At 48.7% G+C, this 14,983-nt stretch overlaps 1 protein-coding gene across 50 annotated transcripts in view; it reads left to right on the top strand.

Moving 5' to 3' along the window:
* Positions 1–597: 597 nt before the first annotated feature.
* Positions 598–14,983, top strand: part of MADD (MAP kinase activating death domain) — a 37,501-nt gene continuing 23,115 nt past the window's right edge. For 10 of the 50 annotated variants that reach the window (XM_033119463.1, XM_033119472.1, XM_033119489.1 and 7 more), the window contains exons 1-16: positions 665–778; positions 4,142–4,301; positions 4,904–5,500; positions 5,874–6,177; positions 6,693–6,824; positions 7,243–7,356; positions 8,192–8,272; positions 9,837–10,015; positions 10,371–10,606; positions 10,809–10,965; positions 11,254–11,357; positions 11,447–11,631; positions 11,988–12,112; positions 12,493–12,632; positions 13,468–13,569; positions 14,851–14,910. In XM_033119463.1, coding sequence (XP_032975354.1) covers positions 4,240–4,301; positions 4,904–5,500; positions 5,874–6,177; positions 6,693–6,824; positions 7,243–7,356; positions 8,192–8,272; positions 9,837–10,015; positions 10,371–10,606; positions 10,809–10,965; positions 11,254–11,357; positions 11,447–11,631; positions 11,988–12,112; positions 12,493–12,632; positions 13,468–13,569; positions 14,851–14,910 — 2,578 coding nt within the window. In that variant the 5' untranslated portion in view covers positions 665–778; positions 4,142–4,239. Of the gene's footprint in view, positions 779–4,141; positions 4,302–4,903; positions 5,501–5,873; positions 6,178–6,692; positions 6,825–7,242; positions 7,357–8,191; positions 8,273–9,836; positions 10,016–10,370; positions 10,607–10,808; positions 10,966–11,253; positions 11,358–11,446; positions 11,632–11,987; positions 12,242–12,492; positions 12,633–13,467; positions 13,570–14,850; positions 14,911–14,983 lie in introns of those variants that run through there. The other 40 variants (XM_033119479.1, XM_033119493.1, XM_033119478.1 and 37 more) reach the window with 15 other exon arrangements.

Raw genomic sequence — 14,983 nt, 5'->3', positions numbered from 1 at the left:
AAGAGGGCACAACAATCCCTTCTCTGGGCCTCCAGGCCCTGTGGGACAGGAAGAAAAATCTCCTGAGGTCAGGGACAGGCTGTCCAGTCTTGGGGTGGGACTCTCAGGACTGGACTCCATTTCCCAGTGGGCACCGCGGCGCCGCTCACGGCCCCTTCCCTTGGAGCACACCCCGTGTAGGTGATGCCGCGCCTTCCGGCCTCAATTCCCCCCGCTGCTCCTGAATTGGTAGGCTCCAGCGCTAGGGCAGCTGGCTTTGCAGCCCAGCCCTGCGCAGGGAGAGAAAGGTGAGACACGGAGGGAACGGTCGAAAATCTCAGGGGCAGTGTATCTTGAGAAGCCTCTTCCCAATTAATCCACATTTCATTGCAATGGGCATTATTTCCATGTCGAATTAAAATTTGCGCAACCTAAACAAAAGGCATTCCTTTGGGTCCTCCCCTTGGTACACAGTAGCTCTGGGTTGGCCCTGCGCTACTCCTCGCGTTCCCACCCCCGCACGTATAGGTAGGTGTGTGCGTAGCCGCCTTTCTCCGGAGGTCGGCTCCACCCTTCAGCGCTCGGCTTGGTGCCGCCTTGTTCCCCCCCGGGGGTGAATGGTACGGCCCCTGGCCCCCCTCATACTCCCCTCCATCACTGGGTCCAAGTGGTACGCGCCCACCCGGTGCAGACACGGAACTGGCGCGCGCTCGGAGCGGTTCCCGTGCCGGGGAGCGACTGACGTTCCGCTGCCGGGGGACGTCCGGCCGGGTCTGGCCGGTCCCCTGAGGCTCGGGAGGTAGGAGGGTCCGGGCCACTGGGAACCCTTGAAGGGTATTTGGCATCGAGGCTCCTAGAAGGAAACGGGCTCTGACAGAAAACAGTTTCTAGGAGGAAAGGGTCTCTAAGGAGGCCTTAAAAGGAGCGTGAGGGTGCGTGCGGTCTCGAGAGCGAGTTGGGGGGTCCGTAGAGAAGGGGCGGGGCTAGAAGTGGGGGCACTCGGAGCCGCCGAGGGGATGCAGGCTGCGGGCCTAGGCGCAGATCGAGGCTGCTGGGCTCGATTTTTGCCGGACTGGCGGCGGCACTGGTTCCGGGGCGGAGAAGAACTGTCCAGCAGGTGAGGGGGCGGGCAGAGCTGTCCAGCCTGGGGCCGACCCCGGATTAGCACCGCGCGCGCGCCTATGCGCCTTATTTCTGGTTAGGGTTTGGAGAACCACGTTTGGTTCTTTAAAAAAAAAAAAAAAATTGTAATTTGGTGTTTCAAAATTGTCTTGTTAAAGAGTGGAGACACCGTGTAATCTTTCTTGCAACCGCTTCCCTCCCCATCGTCGTGCATCTTTAAATTCTTCCTCCTTTTCCTGTCCTCGCCTCTTCCCCAACTCTGCCTGTTACCTGCCTCATCGCTTTCGTTCTCCCCCACTCTGGACCATTCTGTGCTGATGCACTTGCAAGGTCACTGCCTGGGGAGGGGGAGGAGAGCCTCCCTCCTCTTGTGCTCCCGTCAGCATAGATGTCATATCGCTCTCAGGTTCCTGTGGTTTTACTGTGACATCCTGCCCAAAACGAGGGACGAATCCAAAGGGCTGGTTAACGTGACCATTTGTGGGCTGAAAAGACATCGCTAACTTAAAGGCCTTTGGCTTCTAAATCTGCGTCTGAATGGAGTGGACGGTGATGTAGGAGTTAAGCAGATAGGTGTGCATCTTGAGCTTCGTGCTTTTGGAATATAGGAGCTAGGAACCAGGGGCTCCGCATTAGTAAATATGGTTGAGACAGGAGGCAGAGTCTGCGCTTGGGTGGGTATGAAGACGGAGTGTGACTTATAAGTGGTGTTAGAGGATTTGTGAAGAGGGAGGAGGAAAAAAACCTTGGTTATTTGTGCAGCCTGAATAACCAAAGGCAGTGACTGTTGATGAGAGAGGAGTGTGGCTAATAATCTATCCTATTGCTAGTAGCTAGAATAGTCACAAGGTCTCAGGCTCATCGTGGCTCTGGAGGGAGATGAGCACCGGAGAGCATGATAATGACTTGAGTTTTAGCAAATGATTTTCTAGTGGAGAGGGGCTGGAGAGAGGCCTGATGGGCCTAATGTATTAGTAGAAGATGCTTCAGGTGTGATCATTGAGATTTTGACAGGAAAGGGCTCCTGGTTTTCAATGTTAGTTTTCAAGGCTTAGCCTTGAGCTCTGGTGCTGTAAATTCTGTTTTATTTCAAGCTACGGCAGGTCCTTCAATAACATTGTTTTGTTCAACGTCGTGTAGTTATAAAGTTGATGAGATGCTGTAGGAACTTTTAACTCTTGTTCATGCCAATTAACCTATAGTACAATTGTTTTTGTTACACATCGTTTCACATAAAGTTGAAGAACCTCTTGACGACGTTAAGTGAGGACTTACTGTACTTTGGCTCTCACCGTTGGTATTTTCCACATAATTCTTTATAGAACAAATTATGCTTTTACCCGTCTCCCAACTCATTTTTCTGCTTCCCTTCCCTTCTTCTTCTGCTTGTGAGGAACTGAGTTCAGCTCTGAAACAGTGTACCACCTTCTGAAGTATGCTCATGGCTCCAAAGCAGTGGAGAGAACCAAAGGACTTTCTGGGTGGCAGTGATGCCTAGAAAGGAGTGGATGGCATGCTTGTGAGCTTGTTTTGGTAGTGTGGAAAGGAGATACCGCCGTAAAACCCCAGAATCAGGACAAAGTGCTAACTAAAGACAGATGGGGAGAAGAGAACATATTTAGCAGGTGCTGTCAGTGAAAGAGGTGTCTCCATATTCCAGGAGAGTGAATTGTTATGGGCCCTGGGACTCTGGAGTAGCAGCTGCTAGCACTGTGCGGTCACCAAGCAGGGGAGGGGCTGTGGCTCTGCTATAAATAGTACTGGGAGCCAGAGTTGCTATGGTGATTAAACTGAATCCTATTACCTGCAGGTCCTCTACTGGGAGCAAGAGAAAGGAGGGAGCAGTATTTTGAGGATTTGAGAGGTGTTGCAAATAGGTCTTTCTTATGATTAAGTAGGGGAGAAAAAAGATAGAACTACTCGTTATCTGAATCAAACAGGACCTTAAGCATACAGGAAGCGTGTCTGTCTGTGTGTATGGGAGTACGCGAAGCAGCAAAGAAGGGAGTGGTGTGTGAATGTTTGTGTAACGTAATGGGATTCTCTCGGTGTGTATAGTGGGCAAGGTCTTAGTGTGGCCATGTGTAGAGCACAGTAGTGGAATTCTGGAAGCCCTGAAAATAGCCTTGTAGTGGAGTGAAACATTTTATTACAGACGTGTATGGAGCCCCAATAGGAAATAAATTATAATTCAGACCATGTAAGCTTTTCCTAATTTTTGCACTATGGTTTAGAAATTCCTCTTGAGCACCTCTCCCTGTCCTTGCAGAAATCTTGTTATTTGTACATTTAATTCCTAATCTTTATAAGATACAGAAGGACAAGGCCTCATCGGTATGTATTGTATTACTGATTTCAATCCTGGGACCAAAATAGAGAAGAAAGACTATGATTCAGCACCAAGGGCAGAGCTAGTAGCAGGAGCTGCTGGGCCCCTTTTTTGCTTGAAGCAAACGGAAGAAAAATGGTTTAGATAAAGCAGGTGGGGCATAGATAGTCTTCATTTGAGATCGCACAGGGTAGAGTAGCCAGCTTTTGTCATTGTCTGAGTGCAATTAACTATACAGTTTATATGGTAGTTTCACATCAAGCTGAATGCAGAATATTGGAAGCAGAGAATAATTAGGTTTCCATCTAGAGCAAGAAGTGCAGATTCGTGCTGATTAGAGAGTCTGGTTTGATCCTGATCTACCCTGGGGCGGTCCTGGAAGTGACTTAATTTTTGTTACCATAATGATTGGGTCCAGATTAGACTAACTGGACTTATTTTTTTCAGAAACAGAGCCCCAGGGGCAAGGCTGGGAAGGAACTGGTTTGTAGGGGTGGGGAGGTGCGCCATTATTTATCCTGCTTCTTGACATTTGACTCTGCAAGCTCCTAAGCCTAGACCGAACTCGAGGCTGGGAAAAGTGTCAGGTTCTCTTATCTTCTGTACTAAAATGGAAGACCTTTTGAACTATACCTCTGGCTGGAATGAAGCTGAGAGCGCTGAGTCCCTTAGGCACAGTGATGGATCTTATCAGTACTTTTTTCCTATTAGACTTGGATTTTCAGATCGTATCAGAATTCCTGCTGGGAACGCTGACTCCTTGCTTGGTGCCTTGAAGTTTCTCTGAGATGAACTGATGAATTGGAACCATGGTGCAAAAGAAGAAGTTCTGTCCTCGGTTACTTGACTATCTGGTGATCGTAGGCGCCAGGTAACCAAGCGGGGACTGATTTTTGTCTTGTCATCTGGGATAGCCACACATTCTGCAGTTATTCCCCTTCCCCTGTCGGTTTGCATATCTGATTCCTCCCCTATTATTTTACTCTGATGGGAACATTGATGCCAGCAGCAAACATGACACAGTCAGGTGGATTGAGAGTAGTGGCCTGGAAGGACAGATAGAACACAAGTCTGCACTTAATTAGCATCTTTGTCATCTTAAGAAATATACTCCACATACCCCAACTACCTTGTTTTGTAAAAAGGAAAAGTACATTGTGCTCCTTTTCTATCCATATATGTATGCTCTTTTGGTCATTCGTTAGCTAATATACCTTGAAAGGCACTAATTCCCTTCAGATGTTAGTGATCATTTGATTGTCGTAGTTTCTCTCTCATTTCAGGTGTGTCCAGGACAGCGCAGGTCTCCTTTAGCCGACCAGCTAAATGTAGCAAACGCACCCACGTTTTTCCACAGGCTTGCAGTTAGGGCACTTTATCCAAAATAGCACTTGGAGCTTTCTTTGTTGACCGTGGTAAGAGCATCCGTACGTACCCCTTCAGGCTGCTGACTTTGTCTTTTCTGTCCCTCAGGCACCCGAGCAGTGACAGTGTGGCCCAGACTCCAGAGCTGCTCCGGCGATACCCGCTAGAGGACCATGCCGAGTTTCCCCTGCCCCCAGACGTAGTGTTTTTCTGCCAGCCCGAGGGCTGTCTGAGTGTGCGGCAACGGCGCATGAGCCTGCGGGATGACACCTCTTTTGTCTTCACCCTCACTGACAAGGACACTGGAGTCACGCGTTATGGCATCTGTGTTAACTTCTACCGCTCCTTTCAGAAGCGAATGCCTAAGGAAAAGGGGGAAGCTGGAGCAGGGTCCCGGGGGAAGGACGGAGCCCGGGCCAGCTGTGCCTCAGAAGAGCTTGGCACCGAGAGCTCGGAGAGTGGCTCGTCCCTGCAGCCCCCCAGCACTGACTCCACCCCTGATGTGAACCAGTCTCCTCGTGGAAAGCGCCGGGCCAAGGCGGGGAGCCGTTCCCGCAACAGTACTCTGACGTCCCTGTGCGTGCTCAGCCACTACCCCTTCTTCTCCACCTTCCGGGAGTGTCTGTACACCCTCAAACGTATGGTGGACTGCTGTAGCGAGCGACTGCTGGGCAAGAAGCTGGGCCTCCCTCGAGGCATACAAAGGTATGGTTTGCCACAGATGCCCAGAGGAGGGGGAGCATGTCAGAGATGAGGGGCAAAGGCAGTTTCCTCTGAAGTCTGAGGTCCTTCGCGTAGTGTGTTAGTCCTTAAGCAGAGGACCGCTGCTGAACTAGACCTCCTACCGTAATTGTGTTTGGCGTGCTCTTGAGGAATTTGGTGTTTCATGGTGAGCAGGACAAGTGCTGCCATGTGGACAGTTTTACACTTGTTCTCACCCTTGTATGTACCCTCTGGTCTGAGCCCAAAGGGTGGGCTTTTCCAGTGGTCCCCGTTATACCCTCTGTGGTTACATTGATTGCAGTGGGGTATCGGCTCCTGGGGCTCACGTGTCCGTTTCCTGCTGTTGGCCCCGCAGGGACACCATGTGGCGCATCTTTACGGGATCACTGCTAGTGGAGGAGAGGTCAAGTGCCCTTCTGCACGACCTTCGAGAGATTGAGGCCTGGATCTATCGACTGCTGCGTTCCCCGGTCCCCGTCTCTGGGCAGAAGCGAGTAGACATTGAGGTCCTGCCCCAGGAGCTCCAGCAGGCTCTGACCTTTGCTCTCCCAGACCCCTCTCGGTTCAGCCTGGTGGATTTCCCGCTGCACCTTCCCTTGGAACTTCTGGGTGTGGATGCCTGTCTTCAGGTGCTAACCTGCATCCTGTTAGAGCACAAGGTGAGAGGGCCAGCTTTCTGGACCGTTAGAGAAGGAGCTTTGCAATATGGCAGAGGCAGACCCTGCTCTTTGAGGAGAGGGACTACATCTTTTTCAGCTTTTCATCTCCAGGCAGTAACATGATGCCAGGTATATAGCAAGTACTCAGTAGGTGTGGGTTGAATTAAGGTACTGGTGTCACGTGGAATGTATTCAGAGGGCTTGCCACTCAGCTGAATTCCCTGTTACTATATTCACCTAATTCTCTGGAAATATCAGTAGTTCTATTCCAAAGAGTGGTCCTGGGATTGGGGGTACAAGAACGAGGAACATGAGTGATTTGAGGGAGGATTGCTGTGGGGCTTGGGATGGGAGGTGGCAGGTAAAGGCGGGCACAGAGCAGTGATAATTGTGGGAACTAATCTCCTGGAGCTGTGGGCATGGTGAGACAGGAATGAATTTGTAGTATTGGAAGCTGTTTGCTCATGACCTTATTTACGCTGTCGCGTGATCCTTATGGTGACGGCTGGTGACAGGTGGTGCTACAGTCCCGAGACTACAACGCACTGTCCATGTCTGTGATGGCATTTGTGGCAATGATCTACCCCCTGGAGTATATGTTTCCTGTTATCCCACTGCTGCCCACCTGTATGGCATCAGCAGAGCAGGTGAGTCGCAAGGTGTCTTCTGTCTTTGTAACCACTGTCTTCCAACTCTGGCCAGCTCTGGGGGAGAAGTTGTAAAGTTGTACTGGTCCTCAATCCCTTATCACCACTTATTTGTTTGCAAAATCTGACCTGCCTAGAACTCAGTTGGTGACAAAACCTATGCTATTTATGGTTTTTATTTGTCACCGTTCATGTTAATGATTGTAGGCTACTGGCTACACCACTTACAGGTATTACAGAATATGCAGAATACGCTCTGTTCCCTTTCTAAAATCTGAAAAATTCTAAATTTTGAAACACATCTGTGCTTAAGGGTTTTGGAAAAGGGATTTTTTTCTTTAACTAGAAAAACCCTGACTTGATAAGTGATCATGGTAGGTTTTATTTTTGTTTCTTATCTGCTTCATCCTTTCCACAGCTGCTGTTGGCTCCAACGCCGTACATCATCGGTGTCCCTGCCAGCTTCTTCCTCTACAAACTGGACTTCAAAATGCCTGATGATGTATGGCTAGTGGATCTGGACAGCAGTCGGGTGAGGTTCTTGTCTGAGGCATTGTACGGTCTAGAATAGGATCGTGTTCTGTTTTCCTGGGTTACTCCCAGGAAGGTCCTGAGTTAGTGGGTGTTTTCTATTGTGTGAGTCATTGAGGGGGAAATATATATATATATATATATACACATATATATATGTATATGTATGTGTATATATATATACACACACACACAAACACACACATATATATACGTATGTGTGTGTATGTATGTGTGTATATATATATATATATATATATGCTTAAGTCCTGCTTTTATTTTATTAGTTTATAGGCCCTTCGTTGGGACTCAAAGAATTACAAGATTTAGTTTTGCCAGAATTATGTGCTCCCCTGCATCTAAGAGTGGGAGGGCAGTTGTGGTTGCGGGACCATTACATGTGGTGTAGATCATCTAATGCTTTTCTTGGGGTTTAGTTTCTAGTAAGAAACTGTCTTTGAGTGCAGACTTTTAAAAATGTATGTTAATATTCTGCAGTGTGAGTACAAACTTTGGTAGGAAGTCCTTGTATACGTTCATTGTAAGACCTTTAGAAAATACAAGTAAGTATAAAGAAGTAAATAAAAACCATAAGCCTCTTATCTAGGGATAGTCACCAATAATACTTAGGTATATTTTTTTTCAGGTGTGTATGTATATCACATACGTGTGTATATATATACGTATATATATATTTCGTATATGTTGGTATACGATGTCTGTATTCATGTATGTATAATATTGTATATAAAACTTCCTGTTCTTGTTACTTAATAAGAGAAACTCCTGAGCAATTAAATTCTAAGGTCATGCGTTTTATCTTTTCTCTGGTGTAGGTGATTGCTCCCACCAATGCAGAAGTGCTACCTGTCCTGCCAGAACCAGAGTCATTAGAATTGAAAAAACACTTAAAGCAGGTAGGTGAAGAATGAAGAAAAGGAAGGGGAGCAAGAGCTGCTGTAGGACTGTTGTAGGCAGACAGCTGTTGTAGGAGCCAGTTTCCTTTCAGGCTTTAAGTAGAGGAGGTACTGTTTACCTTGGGTGAGCTTAGGAGGTGTAACCCATTTCTGGATGGCAGGGTGAATCTCAGAGAGGGCTTTTCACACTCCTTCTCATTCATTGTACGCCCTCCTACTCTCTGATGCTTATAATGCTGAATAAAACAGCCTTTCACTTTCCATTTCTTGTCACGTCTGCTGTTTTTTATGGCCTTGAATCATTCTCAGTCTTGTAAAGAAGGAGTTAGGACAACCTGGCTCTTTTTTGTGTTTTCCTCTTGAATTGATTCCAAGGTCCCAACAGAATCCTTTTTTCAAAAATTCCTTCTTTGGGGGCGACCAATTAGCTCAGTTGGTTAGAGTGCAGTGCTTTTAACAAGGTTGCCAGTTTGATCCCCACATGGGTCACTGTGAGCTGCGCCCTCCACAGCTAGATTGGAACAACTACTTGACTTGGAGCTGATGGGTCCTGGAAAAACACACTTAAAATAAATTTTTAAAAGTTAAAAAAAAAAAAATTCCTTCTTTGAGCAATGCCTTAAATGTATTTTTCGTTGATTTTCTTCTTCTTCTGCATGCTGAACACAGTACCTGCAGGTAAAACTGCCGAGGCCCCATTCCTTTGCCCTGCTGTATGTGTAACGTAGGACCACCAGTAGGTAGTTCTTTCTTTTTAGCAGTCCCTGCTCTCATTTGAAGGCTCTTCAGGAATCTCTCTCTGTGTTGTCTGAGTTGCTTAGCAGTACCTCTAGATGATAATCTGCTTGGATTTAAATGGATCATTGTGTATCATCCCTCTCACTTGTTTCACCACTGCTGATATAATGTGATGTCTTGTGACTGCAGTCTGTGAGGGTTGCAAGTTCAGAAAGTTCTTTAGCTGTTGTCTTCCTTTGCTGTGTTTTTTCATTCTTGACAATTGCTGTAGTATGACTGAGGTGGGGAGGTTGATAAATGGAACTGTACTTTAAATGTTGGTCGGAGCTAAGGTCCGTGGGCTCATTGATCCTGTATTCTTACCCCTGCTACTCAAAGTGTGGTCCGTGGACCAGCACTAGTGTCACCTGGGCTTGGTAAGCGTGCAGGATCTCCCCAGACCTGCTGCCTCAAAATCTGCAGTTTAACAACGTCCCCAGGTGATTTCAATGCTCGTTAACATTTAAGAAGCTCGCTGGTGTAGACCAGTGGTTTTCAAACTGCCCCCTGGAGTCACAGGCTGACTGAGGTTGGAAGCAACAGCACGTGAGGCTCTCTGTTCCTCGTCCTTCAGAGAAGCTGAGATTTCAATTGTTTATATTTCCACATGGCTTTCAATTGAAAAACAAGATTTCATGGCTAAAATAAATTTGAAAACTATTGGCCTGGACTTCAGTTTGATCAGGTTAAAATACGTGGATCCTTATATCTCATATGAAGGCTCTTTCCTGGGACATGAGCTGCCCAGGAATCTGCTTTCAGTGAGGGATTTCTTGTTGTTCCACAGGCCCTCGCCAGCATGAGTCTCAACACCCAGCCAATCCTCAATCTGGAGAAATTCCATGAGGGCCAGGAGATCCCCCTTCTCTTGGGAAAGCCTTCTAATGACCTGCAGTCCACACCGTCCACTGAATTCAACCCTCTCATCTATGGCAATGACGTGGATTCTGTGGATGTCGCCACCAGGTACGACCAAGCCGATGACACACTCACGAGCTCTTAAATTGGTCTCTGCTTACACAGTGACCTTAGGGGCAGACTACTTCCTCAGCCAGAGTTTCTTTATATATGAAATATGCGTGATACTGGGTTATATTTGCCACCTGAGTAAAAGCAAAGAGAAGAAATAGTTCGTCATACTGTCAGGCCTTTTAGGCCTTGAGTGAGGAAGAGGACTGGGGATTCTTTAAGCTCTCTCTCCCCTAATGTTGGAAGCCCGTAGACTGATGGCTAAGGGAGGTGGTCTGAGACCTTGGATTGGAGGGATCCTCACTCTGCGGGGTGTGGGGCTCAGACGATCTCATCTCCCTGTCTTCCCCAGAGTGGCCATGGTCCGTTTCTTCAACTCCCCCAACGTGCTGCAGGGCTTTCAGATGCACACGCGCACCCTGCGTCTCTTCCCGCGGCCTGTGGTAGCTTTTCAGGCTGGCTCCTTTCTAGCCTCACGTCCCCGGCAGACTCCTTTCGCTGAGAAATTGGCCAGGACTCAGGCTGTGGAGTACTTTGGGGAATGGATCCTTAACCCCACCAACTATGCCTTTCAGCGAATTCACAACAGTGAGTCCCCCGCCCTGTTCTCTGCTCCACCTTGGCCGTGTCCTCCTCATGGTTCCTCCCTTCCCTTTCGCCCTTTCCCATCTCTGGCCTGCCCCTTCCATTCCTGTTTTGCTTTAGACTTTTTCTACCTTTCTTCTCGGTGTTGCTTGCTCCCCCTCCCCACCCTTTGTTTCTAACTCTGTTCTTCTTCCTCTTTGGGTAGACATGTTTGATCCGGCTCTGATCGGTGACAAGCCAAAGTGGTATGCTCACCAGCTGCAGCCCATCCATTATCGAGTCTATGATGGCAATTCCCAGCTGGCGGAGGCGCTGAGTGTGCCCCCAGAGCGTGACTCCGATTCTGAGCCCACTGATGACAGGTGAGCAGTCCCCTATGGCAGCAAAACAGCCTTTTAAGGTAAAGAGGCTCTCACTAGCTTGTATGTAGCACAATGACAAAACTTCCTGGGAGTTAGACATCCGCATGCAAAGCCTTGGGTTATATTTTGGTTGATTGTTTTGTGTTCGCTTCCTTATTTTATATTGTTCCCTGGCCTTGAGTTAAGGGTGATGATCCTCTGTTTACTTTTCCTAATGCTGATGGTTGATTCTTACCCCCCGCCCCTTCTTTATGTTTTATTTTTGTTTGTGTGCTCTTCACTCTGCAGTGGCAGTGATAGTATGGAGTATGATGACTCAAGCTCTTCTTACTCCTCCCTTGGTGACTTTGTTAGTGAAATGATGAAATGTGACATCAATGGTGATACTCCTAGTAAGTGTGCTTGAGGGAACTGGCCACTGGGCAGGGTTTGGGGTTCTGGGATGGTGTGGGCTATACCTGCCACCCTTGGGTTTTGGCAGACGTGGATCCTCTGACACATGCGGCCTTGGGAGATGCCAGTGAGGTGAAGATTGACGAGCTGCAGAACCAGAAGGAAGCAGAGGAACCTGGCCCAGACAGCGAGAACTCGCAGGAAAACCCCCCACCGCGCTCCAGCACCGCCGCCAGCAGCAGCCCCAGCACCACCGTCCACGGAGCCAGTTCTGTACGTGAGGATGGCTGGGCTGGGGACCTCACTGCTCTTAGGAAGCTAGGATGAAGCTATTAACTTAATTGGCTTCTTCGCTATCATCCTCTCTTCCTTTCCATAGGTACTATAGCTAAGAGCCTAAGAGATAGCGTTTTGACCCCAGAAGGAGGTCACTAGGCTTTGTTCAGGGGTTAGCGAAGCTCCCCTTGGCATGGTTTGTGAGGACAGAGCGGGGATGGTCACAGAGACCTTTCCTGACACATCCCTTAGGATAGGAATCTGACGGACCTGGCTTGGCCCTGCCAAACTGAGAATATGGGGAGGCATCACTGGGCACCAGCTGATGACGTTTCATTTAATGTGGCCCCTAGGCACCTGCTGACTCAGCGGAGATGGATGATAAGGCGGCAGGAGGCCTCTGCAGACCCCTCCCTCCCGTGCCTCCCAGCGTTGGCAAATCGGGCGTGGACAGGCGTCAGACAGAAATTGGAGAGGGGTCAGTGCGCCGGCGAACCTATGACAACCCATACTTCGAGCCCCAATATGGCTTTCCCCCTGAGGAAGATGAGGATGAGCAGGGGGAAAGTTATACTCCCCGATTCAGCCAACATGTCAGTGGCAATCGGTGAGAGCCTGGGGATTCCTTCTAGATGGGTGACTGAAGGACCTCACCACAGTGGACCCTGGGCGAGGGTTACTCAGCAAGTCTGAGAAGTCTGAATGCTCTCGTGGTCCTGCCACCCCCAGAGGGTGAAGCTTTGACCTAGGTGTTTCGAGATGTGGGAAGGGAGCGGTGACTGCAGTGTAGCGTCAGGCCCACATGCCCAAGATCAGGTTCCCCTGCCGGGGGCTCATAGGTGCCACTGTGCGTTCAAGGGCTCAAAGGCTGCTGCGGCCCAACAGCTTGAAACTGGCAAGCGACTCCGATGCAGAGTCAGACTCTCGAGCGAGCTCTCCCACCTCCACCGTCTCCAACAACAGCACCGAGGGCTTCGGGGGCATCATGTCTTTTGCCAGTAAGTACTTTCGGCTCTCTCACGCCTCTGTCCCACTCTCTCCAGTAGGACCTGCCCACGGCAGATGCCGCTTAGAACTTCAGGTCTAGGGCTAGCATTACCAAGCCCCATTCAGGTCGTTTGGGTGACACTGAATAAGATATTTTCAGGGGGTCAATAAAGAACAGGGACAGATTAATCGTTATCTTTACACCTGGAGGTTTCAGTCTGTTTCTGGTAAGATAGCTGGTCAATTGAAAAATAATCATATTAAAAGTCATACACTTGTGCATATGTTTTGTGGGAATATTTTAGTCAGATTTGATTTGGGTATACATCTCATATCTTCTTTGTCTGGTGAAGGACTTTTTCACGAACACGCTTTGAACATTGTATACGAGGTTGACTTTTGTGCATAGAGAATATTTCCAGAAATAAGGGGTGGTGTCAGTTAAAGATTGAAGGCAGACTAAGCACCAGGGCAAACCAACATAGGAGATCACTGTGATTGAGTTTTTTCAGAAGCTCGGCTGGGGCAGGGAGGAGGGGAGAGGGCCAGACGGCACCAACTTCAGACCAGAAGCCCATCAACTGCCGGCTTTCATGCCAGAGCAGCAGTAGATGAGACTCGAGTGTTGTCATGGGAGGCAGCCAGAAAAAGGTGCTATTGGGTTTTGAGCAATCTTGGCAGTGGCCCTTTTGTTTGCCCTAAGTTAGACTTGGTCTTTTCTAAGATAGATGAGGCACTGGGATTGTTTGAAAAGGAGGAAGGTGAAGATGATGATACAGTCATCGGAGTATAATGCTTTGATTCTTTATCCCCTAACTCATTGCTCTCACACACTCCCCTTGATAGGCAGCCTATATCGGAACCACAGTACAAGCTTCAGTCTTTCAAACCTCACACTGCCCACCAAAGGTGCTCGGGACAAGACCACGCCCTTCCCCAGTCTGAAAGGTAACTCCCGGCCTCTGGCCAAGCCAGGACTCTCTGAGAAATGTTTCAGACCTGGGGGTGCTTGTCAGGAGCCCTGTGTATGATGAATCTTTTGACCTGGTGGTTGCCCCTCATCTCGCTTCTCATGGCTCTACCTGCACATCGTGGGCTCTTGCTGGATTTCAGATGGAAACTGTCTGTGTGGTTAAAGAGAAGGCCCTGTTACGTCATTTAGGATAGTGGTAACTGGGGTTACTGCTGCTGCCAGGGGAGCTTGGTGCGAGGTCCATAATTAACGTAGGAATCTTTTGGTGTCACCAGTTACCTGCCAGGTTCCTACTGCGTGAACTTAGGACAAACTGTCCCAAGGAGCTGGCCCACTGGGGATGGTTGTCAAGAGGCTGGCAGTGTTTAGAGTCAAGAAGCCTCTTTCTTTGGCTTCATGTCTACTTTGGGCCTGTGAGTGGGCCAGGTGATATCGGTTGGCTTCTAGGGGCAGTTGAGACCTTACTTGATTTTCATTAGCGATCTCTGACAGTTTGAGGGTCTCTTCTGAATGTACTCTTGACTTTTGTTTGTTTCCTCTGGATATCGAGCTGAAATTTTTAATCACAGTAGAAAGCAGTGAGAAGTAGCTCCATGTATTTTTTAACTGACGTCTCTTCCCAGTGATTAAAAATGTCAGGAACCTAGGGAATGTTTTTTGGGGGGTGGGAACATAGGCTAGAAGGGCAAAAGGACCTCAGAGCTAGTGGTGTAGGGAACTGACGAGCACTGTAGAGGGAATCCACACATGGCTTGGCAGGTGTCAGTGTCGCTGGCGTTCATTTGATGCGGTTGAAGAGAACAGTTGACGGGCTTCCATTGCATGCTGACGCTTCTCTTCATCTGCTGCACTGGGCACTCCCCCCACCTCCCATCCTCACGCCTCCGCCCCACTTCCCATGACAGCATCTGCAAGACGGGGCTCTTCCCTCTGCACACCCGCAGGCCCTCTGACCCCTGTGCTAGATGTTTCATGAAAACCAACGGTCCCTCTTTCTTGCATGTGCCTGTTTAGTAGTAGCTGGAGGCTCCTGTGTCACTTACCCTGCCCCTGGCTTTGAGAGGCCGTAGTCTTAGGGATGGTCTTTGGTTATCTCCTAGTCACTTGGCTTCCAGCTCTGAGGTGCCTAAGAGCCAAGGTTATGTGCACTAAGCTTTGGGAGAATGCTTAGATTACCTGACTTACAGCTCCACTGAGGGGTACAAGGGGTGTGGTATTGTGGTGTGCACCTACTAATTGTGTATTTTGTGTCCCAGTATTTGGGCTAAATACTCTAATGGAGATTGTTACTGAAGCCGGCCCCGGGAGTGGTGAAGGTGGGTCTTGCCCGTGAGCTGTGCATGATCTTTTTTTCCTAGCATCTTCTGTGCCTGCCTGAGGCCATCCTCC

Source organism: Rhinolophus ferrumequinum, chromosome 11 (genome assembly GCF_004115265.2).
Source record: "Rhinolophus ferrumequinum isolate MPI-CBG mRhiFer1 chromosome 11, mRhiFer1_v1.p, whole genome shotgun sequence".
Classification (NCBI taxonomy): Eukaryota; Metazoa; Chordata; class Mammalia; order Chiroptera; family Rhinolophidae; genus Rhinolophus; species Rhinolophus ferrumequinum.
This window is presented reverse-complemented; position numbering and strand designations above follow the sequence as displayed.